Genomic DNA, 19,708 nt, shown 5'->3' with positions numbered 1-19,708 from the left:
AGGCAAGTTTCTGTAGGGCCAGGGGGAGCACGCAGAGATTGGGATGGGATCTGTGGGTGCTGACAGGGAAAAGAAATGGATGGCACAAGGAAACACCTCCCAGGAGGAAAATCTCCAGCCAGCAAGAGTATGATCAGGGAATGAGAGGAGAGGAAACAAAACGCAAAATGTTGTGGGAGGGAGAATTCAGAAATCTCTGTATGATCTCCTCCAGTGCAGACCCCTTCCTCTGAGCAACCCCCCTTGCCTCCTCTCCCTCCCAGCAAAGCCTCTGCCCTTCAGAGCTGGGGGGTCCAAGGCATGAACCATCTCCTCAGCAGCCAGAGCTCCAGCAGAGCTGTGGGTGCAGCTCTCCAGCCACGTGCCCTTTTCCCTCTGCAGAGCTCAGGGCTGAGAGCATCTGCCTGGCCCTGTTGGTGTCTGGGAGGAGGTCTGAACAGATGAGTAAGCAGAACTTTCCTGAGTGCCCGGCTGCCTCTCTCAGCCAGACCCTCACTGTATTTTCCCATGTTTCTCCAGTTGTCTGTGCTGTTTTTAGTGTTATTTCATTCTTGCTGTCAGGCTCTCTGGGAATGGGAGTTTCAGCTGCAGAGTCACACTCTGACCTTGTGGGTCCTCCTATGCAGGTGTGTCCATAGAAATGAGGTGTCCCAGCTTTCACCTGTGGGGCTGTGGGCAATGCAGTCTGTGGGGCTGGGGAATGAGCTGGTTTTCCCTGGATTAGATGTAATCATTAGGACATTGGCTATCTCTTTGGGGTGGCTTTCCAAGCTGTGAGCTGTCCTTAAGCATGGAAATCATTCACATAGCAGCTTTCTGTTATCTGAAAGCCCACAAAGACAGGTGCAGAGATGCTGTCTATGACAGAGGAAATGCTGTTGGGTTGGTGAAATCAGCCCTGTGTGTCCTTGGGTAGAGACAGGGTGCTGAGACCTTGAGAAAGGGTGAGGCATTGAGTGGTCTGCAGTGGATCCCTCTGCTCTCAGCAGCATCTGGTGGCTTTTATTGGTACAATGGGAGTGTGATCAGCCTCCATCTGAGAAAACTGCAAGCACAGGTAGCTGGTTCCATTCACTCCTTACTAAGCCACAGTGAATCCCTTTGCCTCTCATGTCTCAGCTCATTATTTCTGATTTCAGACAACACTCACAGGGAAGGATGGGGGAAGTAGTTAAAAAAATCGCAACCCCCCCTAAAATGTCTTTCTGCCACCCACATTCTTTAACACTGGGAGTGCAGATGCTGACATGCCCTCCTGTGTTAGGAGTGATTTTATCTGACATATTCTGAATATCAAACCCAGCCCCCCTGCCACGTTCCCATCTACCCACTGCAGTGGGGCTGGTTTGACTCCTCAAGAGACAATGGGCAGAGGCCCTGCTCCAGCACACAGAGCCACAGAAAATGAAGTGGAAGACCAGAGGCAGAATAAAATTTCCTCCTGAGGAATGAAAAAGGGGGCGTGTGTGAGAGGGGGAGGGTGTATGAGACATATCTTTGGTTTTACTCAGAGATGTTTCTGGTAACTTGTCACTGCCTTTTCCTCCTTGGACAGTCCCCCGTGTCCAGTGGAAGCATATGCACAATGGCAGTTCCATGACTGAGTTCCTCCTCCTGGAATTTGCAGACACCCGGGAGCTGCAGCTCTTGCACTTCTGGCTCTTCCTGGGCATCTACCTGGCTGCCCTCCTGGGAAATGGCCTCATCATCACAGCCGTAGCCTGCGACCTCCACCTCCACACCCCCATGTACTTCTTCCTCCTCAACCTCTCCCTCCTCGACCTGGGCTCCATCTCCACCACTGTCCCTAAAGCCATGGCCAATTCCCTGTGGGACAGCAGGGCCATCTCCTACCCAGGATGTGCTGCTCAGGTCTTTCTGTTAGTCTTTTTGATGTCAGCAGAATTGTATCTCCTTACCGTCATGGCCTATGACCGCTACGTTGCCATCTGCAAACCCCTGCACTACGGGTCCCTCCTGGACAGCAGAGCTTGTGTTCACATGGCAGCAGCTGCCTGGGGCGGTGGGTTCCTCCATGCTGTGCTGCACACAGCCAGTACATTTTCACTACCCCTCTGCCAAGGCAATGCTGTGGACCAGTTCTTCTGTGAAATCCCTCAGATCCTCAAGCTCTCCTGCTCAGATGCCTACCTCAGGGAAGTTGGGGTACTTGTCGTTAGTGTCTGTTTAGCATTTGGTTGTTTTGTTTTCATTGTGCTGTCCTATGCTCAGATCTTCAGGGCTGTGCTGAGGATCCCCTCCGAGCAGGGACGGCACAGAGCCTTTTCCACGTGCCTCCCTCACTTGGCCGTGGTCTCCCTGTTTATCAGCACTGCCATATTTGCCTACCTGAAGCCCCCCTCCATCTCGTCCACATACCTGGACCTCGTGCTGGCAGTTCTGTACTCAGTGGTGCCTCCAGTTGTGAACCCCCTCATCTACAGCATGAGGAATCAGGACCTCAGGGATGGCATTAGGAAACTGATTACATGGGCTCTTATTTTGCACCGAGAAATATCCCATCTCTCCACAAATGCCTTCCAGGGTATTCCACACCAGTCCTGATGTTGTTGTTGTTGTTGTTGTTGTTCTCTTTATTATTATTATTATTATTATTATTATTATCATCATTTTCATTCTTCATTTATAATATTCCTACAGTAATGTTAGGAATCCTCTTGCTTCTACAGAGGCATGAACCCCCTCTCTCTTACCTGGAGCCTCTATAAAGGTGTCTAATGCTTGTTGAGAGCTGAACACATTACAACATCTGTGTAATAAAATGGGATCTCTTCTGTGTTGCTCGTGAACACTGGGCTTGTCTTCCAAGGCCGGAGTCAGGAGTAGGCATGAAAATGGCTGTGGCTCAGGATTCTGCATGACTGCAGGAGCAAACCCTCTCAGTCACCTTGTGACCATGTAGAGATCAAGGATTGGGTTTAGGGCTCACCCATCAGTGTCTAGTGACAGTGGAGGCCATGGCTGGTCACTGAGTGACATACCCAAGGCTGTCACATGTCAGACGGGACAGACAACGTCATTCTCAAGGGGAAACTGGAGCTGCCTGGCGATCCCCCAGGCTCTCCAGGGACAGAGCGTGCCCGAGGTGGGCAGTGAATGGAGCCCCTCTAAGTGAGAGAGCACCCAAAGTGGAGTCACCGAAGGTAAAGTGCCGAATTGGTGTATCCACAGGGAAACAAGGACTCTGCAATCCCAGAGGAGGCAGCAGAGACCCCGCAGCATGGGTGAAGGAGTCTGGAGAGTGATCAGCGTCACCTCCATTCAGTGGAGGCCCACTCATCTCTAGTGTTGATGCAGAGGAAGGCTGTGGGTCACTCAGAATTGCTCTGTCAGGGCTTGCAGGCACTTGTACGTGTCTCGGACCACCCCGGCACTGCAAATGCAACAGGCCACACAAAAGTGTGAGTAACTAACTGCCACCCTCCATCCCCACTGGTTAGAGAAGGAGCTCAGACCGGGTACTCGCATGCAGGAGCTTCTTTTGTGCACATCTGCACTGCAGCAAGAGGGTGGGTCTGTGGGGTGTATAGGGGAGCTGAATACCCATCCCCTCCGAGGGTTTCTATCCAGAGGCTGGATATCTACGCTGGCTCAGCGGAGTCACTGCCCTACAGAAGGGGAAATGGTCCTCTTGCTGTCACTGCCTAGGGACAGAAATGGGGGTTAACAGAGGGGGAAATCTCCATCTCTTTTAGACACCTGCTCTCGGTGAAATCATGCTCTTGGAATTAGCTGCCCTCCACTCTTTGGAGAGGGAATTCAAGGACACAGTCAGAAAATTGGTTTCAGAGCCATTTTTCATCTAGAACCCCTTGCCCAGCCCTATGCAGTCATGGCACCCATGGTATCTAAGGGCAGGTCTGCAATCTGCTTGGTTTTTATTGTTGCGGTCTCTGTCATACTTGCGATCCTACAGAAATGTTTGGATTCATCCCAGCTGTGCTAATGGTGAAACCTGCTGTGTGTGACCTAGAAGCATTCTGTAAATGCCTACAACACTGTCACAGCTGGCTCCCCAATGCTATGTCTTTAAAAAGTGTCATCTCACCACCACAGAAACCTTCAGTGCAGGTCCTGTAGACCGGGCTATAACTCAAAAGAGCATGAAAGGACATTGTCATTCAGCTGCACCCTAAAAGATCCTCTGGCTTTCCTTTGGTTCCCTACTGACCTGGAGGATGAGCTCAGCACCCCAGTGTGATCTGCTGGGGACCCACGTCTGGATCCAGGGCTCAGGTGTCAGTGCCTAGCGCAAAGAGAGTTGGAGAGTAGTCTCATGCTTACCTGCCTTGGGCTGCCACACGGGCTAATGGCCAACACTCATCCTTCCTGGAGGTGAATTGGGAGAGCTCAGGGGATCTGAAGGGACAACGTGTGCCCAGGAGTGAGTGGGGAGCTTCACAAAATGAGGGACCACCCAAGGCATGGTCATAAAAAGGGAAAACACTAGATCCAAGTGTGAGAAGGTAATGGAGGGCTCTGCAATCCCAGGAGAGGCAGCAGGGACCCAGCAGGCACAGGGAGGGAGGCTGGAGAGTGATTCATGCACCCTCAGGAAAAAAAACTTGGCCTGGATCTAGTGTAGCACCCAAACACCTCTCGTGCTTCTGGATTAAATAAGACAGAGAAATCCATTTCTGTACGTGCAAGTTCAGGGATGGCTGCTCTATGGCTGGAGCAGCAGGAGCTGCTGGAGGGGTCCCAGGGTCCCCAGGATCAGGGATTTTGCACTGTCCTGGTGAGCAGGGCTGGCAGTGGGAATGGGGGGAAGGCAAAGGCTGTCTTGGTGAGGACTTTCCTGGATACAAAGGAGTCACTGGACTCCACTTCCTCATGCCATTGCTGGCCTGCAGTTTGGGGTTGACAGGAAGGCTGACATGCCCTCCTCCCTGATGCCCCTGCTCCCCATCTTCCTGGGACTGCTGTTCCCTTCAAAGGAGCTCAGGCTTTGGTGGGAGATCCCAGAGCTCTGCAGCTCCGTGTGGTGGGTACCAGGGAGAGCTGGGAATGGGACTGAGCTTGTCTGGAAAATGGAGATGAGCATCGATCTCTTCAGTATGACTGGGGAGTGTGGGCTAACAGCATTGTACTCATGGTGCAGCACTAGCACTTGCTGGAGAGAAACCAAGTGTGGAAGGTGCAGAAGAAAAGCTCGGTCTGATCCCTTGTTCCCTGGACACAAGGAGAAGCTGCTGTGGGACACTTGTCACAGGGCAGCCCCTCACATCACTCGTCTCCAGTGCTGGCTGCTGAGCCCAGCTGTGGGGTGGTACATGTCCAGCTCCATCCTCCCACACGTCTCCATGTCTTAATTAAGGAAAAAAAAAAGCCAGCCCAGCATGGCTTGTCTTCTGGACCAGACCCCAAGAGGTCCCAGAAGATGGCTGTGTCCTATGCCTGTGTGAAATGCAGCTGGGGTTAGCAGGGACTGGGTGCTCAGGTCCCACAGTTTCTGCTAGGAGGCTTGGGAAACTGGGAAGCCTCAGGCAGAGGAAAAAGGTGCTGAATACCTCAGGTCTGTACATGCCCTTGGCTACAAGGTCCCCTGCCCCACTGAGCAGCAGTACACATTTTCCTTAGCTCCTATCGTAGCTTTTGCTATGGATTTACTTAGAGAAGCTCTTCTGGTTACCCACCCCTTGCTGGTTCCAGCTCCAGCTGAGCTCTAACTAGAGTTGCCCTGACTCTACCCCTGCATGCACAGACACAGTCTCTGCATTCCCCCTGGGCAGCCTGACCCTCTTTCACTTGCCTGTGCACATTCTCCCAGCAGCCTGAGCTCAGGTGCTCCTGCCAGGGTAGAGGTGGAGGATCACCAGGAGCAGCTCCGGAGGGAGCTCCCCAGGGAAAAGCTGTGCCCAGCCCCGGGGAAACTCTGCCCTGAGCATGAGGAAGGCAGTGGCAGGAGGGCAGGGGTAGGCTGGAAGAAGAGCAAGAGGCTCTGCAAAAGCCCGAGGGAAAACATTGCCAAAGCCTGGGCTTGAGCCAGGGACCTTTAGGTCTTCACTCTAACACTCTCCCAGTTAAGCTTCTTCAGCTCTGCCCCTGGAGCCCTAGTCCCCATGCCAGACATGCAAGGGCACAGAGAGATACAGAAGACATGTGTTCCTCAGGGAGGTTCCTGGGAAAAACTGTGCCCAGCCCCGGCAGGGGGAAGCTGGCTTCTTCCTGCCCAGGCCTGCTAGCCAGGCAGCACCAAGGGCCCATCTCCTGCCACCCCACCTCAGCCCGCTCCTGAAATGTTTCATCGCAGCCCCCGAGGCAGCTGGGGCTGTTTGGGGATCATGGGCAGTCTGTGGCAGAAGGACGGGACATGGGCACAGCATCAGCGGCGCTGACAGTGGCGTGACAAAACCTGCCCTGGGCAGCACAGCTGAGGCACTGGATGACTGACGCCTTCATGGCCAGCTGGGATCCAGGTTTGTGGTGAATGCCAGGTCAATGTCAGGAGTTCCAGGAGTCTTGCGGGCTTCCAGTTCAAATGGGATCTTAGCAAAAGCCGGACACAAGCAACTACAAAGGCTGAGGGTGGAAAAAGAAGTGTGGGGCTGATGAAAGAGCTCTCTTTGCTGTAGGAAAGCGAGGTCTCAGGGCATGCAGAGTCTGTGTTGGTTCCATAGCTCTCTTGCTTTACTTTTGCAGGAGCAAGACTGTTTTGGTCAAAGGGAGGAGATGACAGGCAGGGTTGAAGAAGACTTGAATACCTCCAAGAATAGGGAGGACACAGCATCTCTTGGCAACTGACTTCATGGTGAAAACTTTTCTCCTTATTGCCTGGTGCCTTCTCTGCTCCAGGCTGAACAAGCTTTGCTCCCTCAGTCTTGCCTTAGATGGCAAGTGCTCCAGCCTGCCCCCAACCCAACAGTCTCATAGCCCTCTGCTGAGCTTGCTCCAGCTCATCAGTGTCTTTCCTGCACCAGGATGAGGGACGGGGCACAGGAGACCAAAGCTGGACACAGTGTTGTCCAGGTGGTCTAAGAAGCTCTGAGGAGAGAGGGATAAACACTTTCCCTCATCTTCTGGCTGTGTCCTCCTCATACAGCCCAGAACGCTGTTGGCTTTCTTGGCTGACAAGGCACCCTGCTGGTTCACGTGCAGTTTGCCATCTAGCAAGACCTCCAGGTCATTAATAAAACTATCAAGCAGAACAGCTCCCAGGACAGGACAGACCTTTGCAGTACTTCACTTGCTCCTGGCTCCAGGCAGAGTGTTACCTGTTCAGGAGGATGCCCTGTCCTCTCTCAGCAGCTGTGGATGAAGCCCCACAGATTTGTATGGGTCAAGTTCTCTCCTCGATCCTTGTGCACTGTTGGGATTTCCTCTCCTCCTTGTACAAATTTTGAAGAATGTAAATATATTTCATAAGAGGAGACAGTCAGACATGAAACTGAGAAGAAAACTACCTTGTCCAAAAAGCTGGAGCTTCCAGGAAGCTTCCAGTTTGAAGGAAATTTTTCAGGAATGGCCACCGGCTCAGTCATGAGGCACAGTTACTGTCTGCTGTACTGACCGAGCTTTGCTGGAGCTCCTTTCAGGTGTAAGGGGCTGGAGGCAAGGAGTTTTTTCCTTTTCCTGTCTCCTCCAGTAAGTTCACGGTGGTGCATGGAGGGATTGTTGTAAATATTTTGATAAAAGAAATTAAAATCTAATTACAAAGGAGTTTGGTTTGATTAAAAAGTAGAAATTATGAAGCATAGGTATGGGAGTGTTAAGTTTGAAATGTAGCCATAGGAACTTAGGAACTTAGAAAATGTATAATGTGTAACCATAAAAATTCAAGTATTGTCTAAAATCATTTAACCACAGAAGCTTTGTCAAAGATTGGTAGCCTTGTAGTGTTTGTTTTAGAAACTGAGGAAACCGTTATGGACACCAGTTTGCTGCTTGGAAACACCTGAGAGGTCAAGAAGCGGACGAGTGAGGAAGACTATGAAAGACCACCAGAGGACTCCTGAAGACCACCAGAGACCTTCACTGCGCCTGCGTAAAGGACATTTACCTATGCTAATGATTTCCCGGAAACCTAATGAATATGCATAATCTTTCTTGGAAATCTAATGAATATGCATGAATAAGTTTTGATATAAGGTGTATTGTTTTGGTGTTCAGGTGTGCGTGGTTCGTGAGAGGACTCACCTGCGCACCCGGCCGTCAATAAAGAAGTGTCTGCTTATCTACACTAAATTGGTGTTGAAAAGTTCTTTATTCCGAGTTTTTCGGCAAGAGTTTCTGGCGACCCAGGTGGGACCTCGCTGAGAGAGACCGGAGGAGTCGGGGACCTGATCGGTTCCTGCTGGCACCGAGGATTTCTCGGGGATACCCATCGACCCCCGATCCATAAGGCTCTTTGAGATGTCCCCTGGATTTTGGTAAGACACTTCTTTTTTTAAATATTAAGGATAGTGGGTTAGAGTCCCACTAAGTGGGGTTAGAGTCCCCCCAGTGGGTTAGAGTCCCACCGGTATCGTCTTGCCTGTCAGATGCGGCGAAAGCTGCGCAGGGCTGGACTAAAGGATCCTGAAGTGAAAGCCTAGGCGTCTGCCCGTAAGACATAAGCGAAAGCTATTGCTGGGTTGGACAATTTGGGAGTGGGTTAGAGTCCCACAACTTTTGAGGATTCTGGGTTAGAGTCCCAGCTTCAAAAGCAGAAGTGGGTTAGAGTCCCACAACTTTTGAGGATTCTGGGTTAGAGTCCCAGCTTCAAAAGCATTTTGGAAACTTTGGGTTTGAGTCCCGATTCCAAGGAATTTTGAGAGTGTATGTGTATCTTTGTGAGATATTTTGTGTGTATCACAAATCAGAATTAAGAGTGTGGTATAGTGTGTTATATGTGAGTGTGAGTTTTGTAAGCGTGAGACGTAGTGCCTCCAACTGAGGTTGGAAGTTTTAAAAGGGTGAATACATTTTGTGGGTTAATAATCTTGCCAGGGGATATTGGTTATGACTCTTGCCTAGGGAAGTCGGTTCTGTCCGTGCCCTAGACAAGCAGGTGGACTCCATTACCTGGCAACAACTGTTGTTTGTATTCACTTGATATCTGGCATTTAATATATGTATTTGGTATTTGATATTTGGTTTGGCATCTGACATTTGATAATTGATTATTGATTTTTGATACTCGATATATATTTAATAGATATTTGGTAGTGGGTATAAATATAATGGCATTGGCCAAACTATTTAAGAGTAAGAGTATGGGAAATATATCTACTGATGGAAAGATACCGAAAACATCTCCTTTGGGATGTTTGTTAGCACATTGGGGTGAATTGCATGACGATTTGCGGAAAAGTCAGATGATTGAGTACTGTAATCATTGGTGGCCTCTGTATATATTAGAGGATCAGGAAAAGTGGCCCGTGAATGGGACACTGAATTATAACACCATTCTGCAGTTAATGTTGTTTTGTAGAAGAGAAAGGAAGTGGAGTGAAATACCATATGTGGATTTATTTTTTATTTAAGACAGAGACGGGATTGGCAGAATGAATGTAAGCTGACTAGTAGGGACAATTTGGTAATGGCTATGACTTCTGATAAGAAAGAAAAGAAATGTGGTTTGGCATGTGATGTTGGAAAAGAGTGCTTAAAGAAAATAACTGTCCCCAAAGAGGACGAAGGGCCAGAGTTGGATATATCCCCTCCCAGGAGAGGACTAAATTGGGGTCGAGAGCATAGAGAACAGATGGAAGAACCAGAAAGTAGTGGAATAGAGGATGTGGGGGAAGGACCGTCTGAAGTTGTAATTCATACCCCCATTTCTCGAAGGACTCGACAGCAGGTACAAGCAATAGCAACAATAGCTCCCCTGCGGCAGGGAGTCGGTAACGATGGGCAGGTGTATGCAAAAGTGCCCTTTTCGGTTATGGTTTTGATGGCTTGGAAGCAGGCAGCTGGAGTATATAGAGAAGATCCTGAGAGAGTAGGCAGAGTGGTAGATACTACAATTAGAACACAGAATCCAGACTGGAATGATTTACAGGTGATTTTGGATAATTTGTTAGATGATACAGAAAAGCAGACGGTACTAAAGACTGGCAAAGCACAGGCAGAAGTGGCTGTACTGAGTGGGACAACAGGTGGAACATTAGAGCAGAACTTTCCGTCTGGGGATCCGCAGTGGGATCCAAATAGCAGAGAACATAGAGAAAGGTTGACTCGGTATCAGAAATGGATTTTATATGGAGTTAAACATGCTATGCCTAAATCTTTGAATTGGTCTAAACTATATGAGGTGAGACAAGATAAGAATGAATCTCCCTCAGCGTTTCTGGAAAGACTGAAGGAGGTTGCCAGAAAATATACTGATTTAAGAGTAGATACAGAGGTGGCTCAGATACAGTTGGCTTTGATTTTTATGGGACAATTGGCACCGGACATAAGAAAGAAACTTCAGAAGCTGGAGGGAGAGGATTCAAGGAGTCTGAATAAAATGTTGGAGGCAGCATGGAAAGTATATAATAACAGGGAAAAAGAAGAGAGGAAAATCAGAGAAAATAGATTGTTGGCCGTAATAGCAGGAACAGCAGGCAGAGGACGAGGTGGAGGAAGAGGATGAGGTGTTTGTGGATGGGGAGGATCAATGAATTTTAGCAATCGGAATTTTAACACCCCCTTAGGAGTGAATCAGTGTGCTTTGTGTAGGGAGGAAGGACATTGGAAAAAAGACTGTCCTAAAAATGAGCAGTGTTCAGGAGGAAATATTCAGAAGGAGGTAGCCAGAATGATGGTTTTGGATGAATGAAGGGGACCGGAGGGGAAGCCAGCTGAGCCTCTGGTTATAATTAAGCTGGGAGAAAAAGAAGTTAAGTTTTTAGTGGATACAGGAGCAACATTTTTGGTATTAAATACTTGTAAAGGAAAAATTGGAACAAAACCAGCAAATATAATAGGAGCAACAGGGAAAGAGGAAAACCGACCATTCTTGCAACCTCTGGATTTGAAATTTGGAAACAAAATAATTACACATGAATTTTTGTATGTACCAGAATGTCCGATACCCTTGTTAGGAAGAGATTTGTTACCTAAATTAAATGCACAAATTGTTTTTGAGGAAGGAGAACTTTTTTTGAAAATACCTGAGTCAAGAACAGGAGAAATCTTGATGATACAAGAAAAAGTGGAGGAGCAGGAAATTCCACCGGAGGTGGATTTTGCAGTGATCCCTACAGTATGGGAAACAGATATTCCTGGTAAATCAAAATTAGCAGCGCCTGTAAAAATAGATTTAAAAGAAAATGTAGGAACAGTAAAAATTAAACAATACCCAATCAAACCAGAAGTTAGGCAGGAGCTGAAGAAATTGATTGACAAATTTTTAGAGTACAAAATTTTGGAGGAATGTGAATCTGAATATAATACTCCTATTTTACCAGCCAGAAAACCCTCGGGTGAATACAGGTTAGTGCAAGATTTGAGAGCAGTGAATCAAATAGCCAAGGACATATATCCTGTGGTTGCAAATCCTTATACGTTGTTAACAGCGTTAAAGGAGACTCATCAGTGGTTTACAGTGCTTGATTTGAAAGATGCTTTCTTTTGCATACCCTTGGAGAAGGAAAGCAGAAAGTTGTTTGCTTTAGAATGGGAAAATCCACAAACTGGGCGAAAGATGCAGTTGACATGGACAAGACTACCCCAAGGATTTAAAAATAGCCCGACAATTTTTGGAAACCAGCTGGCAAAAGAGCTTGAAATCTGGAAACAGGACAAACGGAGGCCTGAACATTTACTTCTACAATATGTGGATGACATACTGATTGCTACAGAAGAAAGATTTACCTGCATACAGGTAACCATTGACCTCTTGAATTTCCTAGGACTAAATGGGTACAAGGTATCCAGGAAGAAAGCCCAAATAGCATGTCAGACTGTGATATATCTGGGCTTTGAGATTTCAAAAGGGCAGCGACAATTGGGAAAGGGTCGCAAAGAAACCATTTGTAGTATACCTGAGCCGAAAAATATCCATGAACTTAGAGCGTTTTTGGGAATGGCAGGGTGGTGTCGTCTTTGAATCATGAACTATGGTCTAATAGCTAAACCATTGTATGAAGCCCAAAAGAACTCTTCTTTTGTTTGGGGTCCAAAACAGCAAAGGGCCTTTACAGAGTTAAAACGCGCTTTAATGTCTGCACCTGCTTTAGGCCTCCCTGATTTAACTAAAGATTTTCAGCTGTTTGTTCATGAAAGACAATGCCTGGCACTTGGTGTGTTAACCCAGAAGATGGGAAGCTGGAAACGACCAGTCGGATACTTCTCCAAACAACTGGACACAGTGAGTAAAGGGTGGCCAAATTGCCTTCGAGCAGTGGCTGCAACAGTAATGATCATACAAGAAGCTCGGAAATTGACTTTGGGAAAAACAATAACAGTCTATGTCCCACATATGGTGAAGACTGTTTTAGAACAAAAGGGGGGGCACTGGCTATCTCCGAGCAGAATGATGAAGTACCAGGTAATATTAACTCAACAAGATGATGTGATTTTGAAAACAACTAACCTGGTAAATCCAGTGGTGTTCTTAAGTTCCATACAGGAAGAAGGACAATTGGAACATGATTGCTTGGCTGCTGTTGAGTACGTTTATTCCAGTCGTGAAGATTTGAAGGATGTACCATTGGAGCGACCAGACTGGGAACTGTATACAGATGGTAGCAGCTTTGTGGAGCAAGGAATTCGATACGCTGGATATGCGGTAACAACAGATACCACAGTTATAGAAGCAGGAGTATTGGCAAGTACAACCTCAGCTCAGAAAGCGGAACTTATTGCTTTGATTCGAGCTTTAGAACTAAGTGAAAAGAAGAAAGTAAACATCTGGACAGACTCAAAATATGCTTTTGGAGTGGTGCATGTCCATGGAGCATTGTGGAAAGAGAGAGGATTATTGTCCTCTCAGGGATCAAATATTAAACACCAAGATGAAATTTTACAATTATTACAAGCAGTTCAAAAACCAGAACAGGTAGCAATCATGCACTGTAAAGCACACCAAATTGGAAACACAAAGGAAATTGTTGGAAATAATTTAGCCGACCGAACGGCAAGAAAGGTAGCAAAGGAACGAGCATTCCAAATGGCATTAATTCCTTCCAAAACAGTAACCCTTCCTAGGGAAAAACCAAAATATTCAGAAGAGGATAATAAGTTAGGTCAATTATTAAATGCTAAGAAAAACCTAGCCGGATGGTGGGTAACACCTAAAGGGCAGGTAGTAGTTCCACCCTTTTTGATGAGAGAAATAATTCAAACAAAGCATCAGGAATGCCACTGGGGAGCAGAAGCCTTAGTAACTTCTTTGCAAAAACAGGTGGTATCACTCAAAATGTTAGGAATGGCTAAAATAATAACTGCAAAATGTGAAGTATGTTTGAAAAATAATCCAGTGATCAGGAAAAAGGTTCAAATGGATCGAATAAAATCTGGTACAGAGCCTGGAGATTATTGGCAAGTAGATTTTTCAGAACTACCTAGGCAAAATGGGTATCGATACATCCTGGTGGGGCTTGATACTTTTACAGGATGGCCGGAGGCTTTTCCCTGTCGTTCCACACAAGCAAAGGAAGTAGTAAAGTGGTTACTACAAGAAATAATTCCAAGGTTTGGAGTTCCTATTGGGATTTCTTCTGACAGAGGTCCACACTTTGTTGCAGAAGTAGTCCAAAATGTTAGCAAAATTTTGGGTATCACATGGGATTTGTATATCCCATGGAGGCCACAATCCAGTGGGAAAGTAGAAAGAATGAATCAAACCTTAAAAAGGCAAATAAGTAAAATTTGTCAAGAGACTAATTTAAAATGGCCTCAAGCACTTCCTTTGGCATTATTACGAATCAGAGTACAGCCAAAGAGTGGAACGTCAGTCAGTCCTTATGAATTATTGTATGGAAAACCTTATGAATCCCCAGAACCTAACCCAAACATGCATGTAAAAGGGAAACAAGATGTGTATAACTATCTGCTTTCCTTAGGAAAAACTTTGACTGCAATTTGGAGAGCAGTGGTATGGAATAGACCATTATCCCTGGAAGCTCCAGTGCATGACTTTCAACCAGGAGATTATGTCTATGTGAAAACGTGGGCTTCCGAACCCCTGCAGGAACGCTGGAAAGGACCCTTCCAGGTACTGTTAACCACCTTCACGGCTATTAAGATTGCAGAATTGGATGCTTGGATACACTACACTCGAGTGAAGAAGGCACCTCCTCCATGGAAGATTATTAGCCGTGACCCAAAGACTTTAAAACTGACTTTGAAACAAATATTAACTCTCAAGATAGTAATGGATAAATGTTATGTAAATAATGTGAAAGTATTGAAATAATTTTCAACACTTTCAAAGGGGGGAATGTTGCAAATATTTTGATAAAAGAAATTAAAATCTAATTATAAAGGAGTTTGGTTTGATTAAAAAGTAGAAAATTATGAAGCATAGGTATGGGAGTGTTAAGTTTGAAATGTAGCCATAGGAACTTAGGAACTTAGAAAATGTATAATGTGTAACCGTAAGAATTCAAGTATTGTCTAAAATCATTTAACCACAGAAGCTCTGACAAAGATTGGTAGCCTTGTAGTGTTTGTTTTAGAAACTGAGGAAACCGTTATGGACACCAGTTTGCTGCTTGGAAACACCTGCGAGGTCAAGAAGCGGACGAGTGAGGAAGACTATGAAAGACCACCAGAGGACTCCTGAAGACCACCAGAGACCTTCACTGCACCTGCGTAAAGGACATTTACATATGCTAATGATTTCCCAGAAATCTAATGAATATGTATAACCTTTCTTGGAAATCTAATGAATATGCATGAATAAGTTTTAATATAAGATGTATTGTTTTGGTGTTCAGGTGTGCGTGGTTCGTGAGAGGACTCACCTGCGCACCCGGCCGTCAATAAAGAAGTGTCTGCTTATCTACACTAAATTGGTGTTGAAAAGTTCTTTATTCCGAGTTTTTTGGCAACAAAGTGTCCATGATGGCACCTCCTGGCAGCTGCTTCATGGCCCCTGTCAGTGCCCTGTCCCTGTGCTGGCCCAGCCCCACTGCCCATACACTGTCCAAAGGCCCCACTATGCAGGCACAGCATGGGAAAGGGGAGAGTCAGGGGTGGGGACCTTCCCCCCATTGTGATCGCAAAGATGGCCTTCAGATCACAGTTCCCCCATGACCTTCCTACTTTTGCAGCTTCCCCAGCACCCGACCCTTACCCTGCCCCAGCCTTGTCCTACATGGGGTTTGTAGACAACTCTGCTCTGCCAGGGTCTGGGGAAGGAGAGAAGCAAGGCAGGGCTGCTGCTGTGCCAGGACTCTTTTCTTCTTCCCCTCTGCACACAGGCACTGCTCCCTGCAGCTGCAGAGAAGGTCTTGGAGGAAGGATCTCAGAAGAACAAGTCACTTCAGGGCCCTTTATTTTGCTTAAACACACAGAGGGTAGGGCTCCTCATTTGCATAGCCTGCAGGGCACACAAAAGCTGGATAGACTGGGAATTAGAAACCAGAGGAATAAAGACATTTCTTTGTGGAAAACATTCAGATAAGTAAAACAAAGGGAAATAGGAGGCATAAAACCACACCCAAAATCACCATAAAAAGACCAGCAAAAGACAGGTTGGGTCTGTAATGAGATATGAGTACTATGCAGAAGACAAGAGGCAGTTTATTCCTTCTGAAAAGCATCCAGTCATTAGTTTTCTCAGGGCATCCTTGATCTCATGGTTTCTCATGCTGTAGATGAGGGGGTTCATGGCTGGAGGCACCACCGAGTACAGAACTGTCACCAGCAGGTCCAGGGATGGGGAGGAGATGGAGGGGGGCTTCAGGTAGGCAAAACTGCCAGTGCTTATAAACAAGGAGACCACAGCCAGGTGGGGGAGGCACGTGGAAAAGGCTTTGTGCCGTCCCTGCTCAGAGGGGATCCTCAGCACAGCCCTGAAGATCTGCCCATAGGACAGCACAATGAGAACAAAACAACCAAATGCAAAACAGACACCAACTCCAAGTACCCCAACTTCCCTGAGGTAGGCATCTGAGCAGGAGAGCTTGAGGATGTGGGGGATTTCACAGAAGAACTGGTCCACAGCATTGCCCTTGCAGAATGGTAGTGAAAATGTATTGGCAGTGTGCATGACAGCACTAAGAAACCCACAGCCCCAGGCAGCTGCTGCCATGTGGACACAAGCTCTGCTGCCTAGGAGGGTCCCATAGTGCAGGGGTTTGCAGATGGCAATGTAGCGGTCATAGGCCATGACAGTGAGAATAAAATACTCTGCTGAGATCAAAAAGAGAAACAGAAACACCTGTGCAGCACATCCTGCATAGGAGATGGCCTTGGTGTTCCAGAGGGAGTTGGCCATGGATTTGGGGACAGTGGTGGAGATGGAGCAAAGGTCAAGAACAGAGAGGTTGATAAGGAAGAAGTACATGGGTGTGTGGAGGCGGTTGTCACAGGCTATAGCAGTGATGATGAGGCCATTTCCCAGGAGGGCAGCCAGGTAGATGCCCAGGAAGAGCCAGAAGTGCAAGAGCTGCAGCTCCTGCGTGTTGCCAAATACCAGCAGGCAGAACTGAGTGTTGGAGCTGCTGTTGGACATCTGCTGCCTCTGGGTGTGGAGCACTGAACAAGGAGGAAAGGACAGTGACAAGTTAGGGCATTATTGTCCGACAAAAATAAAAGCCATTTCTCATCATACACATTCACTGCACCTTTTTCCATTTCAATGAGATCTTCAGCTCTGTTGCTGGAGCTCTGGTTGTTGCCGGCTGAGTGTGCCATGAGGAGCAGGACCTCTGCCCGCTGGTTGCCAAGGAGTCAGCCCTACTCTGCAGCAGTGGGTTTCTGGGAATGCTGTCAGTCAGGGGGTCAGTCCTGGTGTTTGAATTGGTCAGATAAAACCGCTCCTAATGTAAAAGTGCTTGTCAGCATCTGCACTCCCAGGACTGAGAAAGCACAATCAAAGCATTGTTTGAAAGATCGTGGGTTTTTTACAGTTCTCCCCCATCTCACCTGGAGATTTTCTTGGATTTCAGAAACTGTCATAATTTCTATTGCACTTGGAGAAAACAAAGTATGTCCTGTGAGGCTAGAGGATTGCTTGTGGCTTAGTGCAGAAAGAGGGGACATGGTCTGTCACTCTTGTGGCCAGGTACCCTGAGCTTGCACCTTTCTGAGATGGAGGGTAGTCACACTCCCATGTTAATCTGAAAACACTCCAGGCACTACTGAGACCAGAGAGACCCGCTGCATACCACGAACTGTCTCCCCCTATCTCAAGGTTTCAGCATCCCACTTCTTGCCAAGAACACACATGGCTCATATCACAAACCCAACAGCATTTCCTCAGTCATAGCATCTCTGTGCTTCTCCATGGGGCATTCAGGTAATGCCAAGATGCTATGGGACAGATCTGCATCCTGGAGGGCAGCTCTCAGCTTGGCTACCCTAAGGAGGTAGCCAAGTGTCCTGATAATGGTATCTCAGGAAGGGAGAGTCAGCTCATTTGCCAGGAAATTACACAGGCTGCATTGCCCACAGCCCCACAGCTTGGAAGAAAGCTTGGACACCTGTACCTTGTTCCCATGGACACACCTGCATGGCAGGACCCACAAGATCAGTGTGTGACTCTGCAGCTGAAATTCCCACCACCAGAGAAACAGACAGCAAGAACAAGATAACAATAGCAATAACACAGACAAGTGGAGAAACAAGGAAAAACACAGTGACGGTCTGGCTCAGAGAGGCAAGGGGAGAGGCAGCTGAAGTCTCAGGAAAGAGTTACCCTCACCCAGCTGTGCATGCCACCTCCCAGACACCAGCACAGCCAGGCAGTTGTTCTCAGTCCCTGTGCTCTACTTCAGGAGGCTCCTCTCAGACTTACTGATCACTCCAAGTTACAGCTCAGGAGTCTCAGGGACTTGTTCAAACATGACAGCTCCTCCTCTATTTCTCTCCCCAAATTCCCCAAGACTAGGAAACAGAAAACACAGACTCAGGAAAGCTCCTTAACTTTACAGCAATCCCTGCTTCGACCTTCCTCTTCAAAAGTGCCCTCAGAAATATCCAGGGGGTGATCTGGAATGGTGAGCTGCCCTGACCCACACAGCACCCTCTTGTCAGCAGAAGGACCCTGCACTGCTGTGAGATGCTTCTTCCACCCAGCTTCTCCCCACTCTGCTGTTACAGTTCCCCAGGCAGGTTGAGTACTTACCCTGACCGGTGGCAGAGTCCCTGCCCCAGCACACAGCCCCCCACGGTGCAGGGACCCTGCTCAGAAGGACAGCCCTGGGCACCCCTGGCTGCACACCCACCTTCACACTCTGCAGCCATCCCCAGGTGAAGGCAGCTGACGTGCCCTGTCCCTCTGAGGGTGCAGCAGGGAAGCTGTGCTCCAAAGCACGGCCTTTTTCTCTGCACTGCAGAAACTGTGAGAGTCCTCCTGACAGATCCCATAGGCTTTAGAATGTACCAGCTTTAGGAGGTCATTCCAGGAACCACAGCTGCATTGCCCTGCAGCCAGAGACTTACCCTGTGAAGGGCTGTCAGGATTTTTCTCCAGGACAGCTCTCCTCTGTCCTCCCACCCCACACTGCCTTTAACCTCCCTCTCCCTTCCCTCCTCTCCCCTCGGTGCCTGCAGGCAGTGCCCTCAGCCCTGCTGCGCTTTGCAGAGGAGCTGCTCCTGGGCAGAGCTGTCTCTCTGCAGTGCTGCCTGCTTGCCATGAGCTCCCTCCAGCCCAGGAGCCCAGCCCAGTTCAGCAGCAGAGGACCAGCCCAAGGCAGCCCTTTCTCTGCCCCCTCTGGGCTCCCTCCAGGTGTCCCTGGGGCTCCAGGGGAACCTGCTGGGAAAGAGGCTGAGGCAATCACTGATGTTCCCTCCCTCAGCTGGGGAGAGACACTTTTTTCCAGAAATAAAGTTCTCATCTCAGAGACAAAGTTACATCTACATGCCAACTTTTTTGCTCTTATTGTTCCACAGGTTTCCTAGAGAGTGACAGGCAGGGATCTCCCTTACACCTACTGACGGAAGGGATCCATAGGTCAATGGAGAGCATCCAGGGATGTCAGGGAGAAACAAGGGGATGGCAGATGGCTTTAGCAAATCCTTACAATCATGTCTGAGCCCAGAAGTGGAAAGAGTTGATGTCTGTGTGTCGAGGAGGAAGAAGAGGAGGATTGTCCTGGGAAGATGGCAGGAAGAAAGGCCCTTCCTGTGCAAACAGGGATGATAGAGACTTTTCCATCTGGTGTGCATGGCTCAGCCTGGCAGACGGCGAATGCCAACTGTGGGGGGTGAATGTGCATGGTAATGCCCCATGAGCTGACACGATTGCTTTTCTTCCTTCACTCCCCACACTTGGATGGACCTCAGGAAAACATCCATCAGTCTGGACGATGTACAAACATCCCAGACTAAGGTCCCATGAGTGCAGCGGATAGCAGAAGGGTTTGTGTGACACATGGGCATGCAGGGAGAGAGCCATGTAGGTGTAGCAGTAAGTGCATTCAAGGAAGGAAAAAGACTTGAAATATTGGGCGGTGTCATGCTGAAGTGAAATAGGTTGAGTTTGTGATTTGAGGCAGCAGAAGAAAAGATGTGCAGTTCAGTGCTGGGATGTGGAGATAAACGGAGGATTCAAGTGAGCCTGAGGGCTGGGACATCTTCAGTGACTGAGGAGCATTAGCAGGGCTTT

At 48.0% G+C, this 19,708-nt stretch overlaps 2 protein-coding genes across 2 annotated transcripts; one reads left to right on the top strand and one right to left on the bottom strand.

Moving 5' to 3' along the window:
* The first annotated feature begins 1,578 nt into the window (after positions 1-1,578).
* On the top strand, positions 1,579-2,565 carry LOC138683133 (olfactory receptor 14C36-like). The gene has a single exon (XM_069774656.1). The coding sequence runs from the start codon at positions 1,579-1,581 to the stop codon at positions 2,563-2,565; it is 987 nt and encodes a 328-aa protein (XP_069630757.1).
* A 13,077-nt stretch (positions 2,566-15,642) lies between these two features.
* On the bottom strand, positions 15,643-16,612 carry LOC138683184 (olfactory receptor 14A16-like). The gene has a single exon (XM_069774715.1). The coding sequence runs from the start codon at positions 16,610-16,612 to the stop codon at positions 15,656-15,658; it is 957 nt and encodes a 318-aa protein (XP_069630816.1). The 3' UTR covers positions 15,643-15,655.
* Positions 16,613-19,708: the final 3,096 nt, after the last annotated feature.

This window comes from Haliaeetus albicilla, chromosome 31 (genome assembly GCF_947461875.1).
Source record: "Haliaeetus albicilla chromosome 31, bHalAlb1.1, whole genome shotgun sequence".
Lineage (NCBI taxonomy): Eukaryota > Metazoa > Chordata > Aves > Accipitriformes > Accipitridae > Haliaeetus > Haliaeetus albicilla.
This window is presented reverse-complemented; position numbering and strand designations above follow the sequence as displayed.

Bases quoted from the DNA above. Each gene is read 5' to 3' on its own strand.
- LOC138683184 (XM_069774715.1), bottom strand. From the start codon at position 16,612: ATGTCCAACAGCAGCTCCAACACTCAGTTCTGCCTGCTGGTATTTGGC.
- LOC138683133 (XM_069774656.1), top strand. From the start codon at position 1,579: ATGCACAATGGCAGTTCCATGACTGAGTTCCTCCTCCTGGAATTTGCA.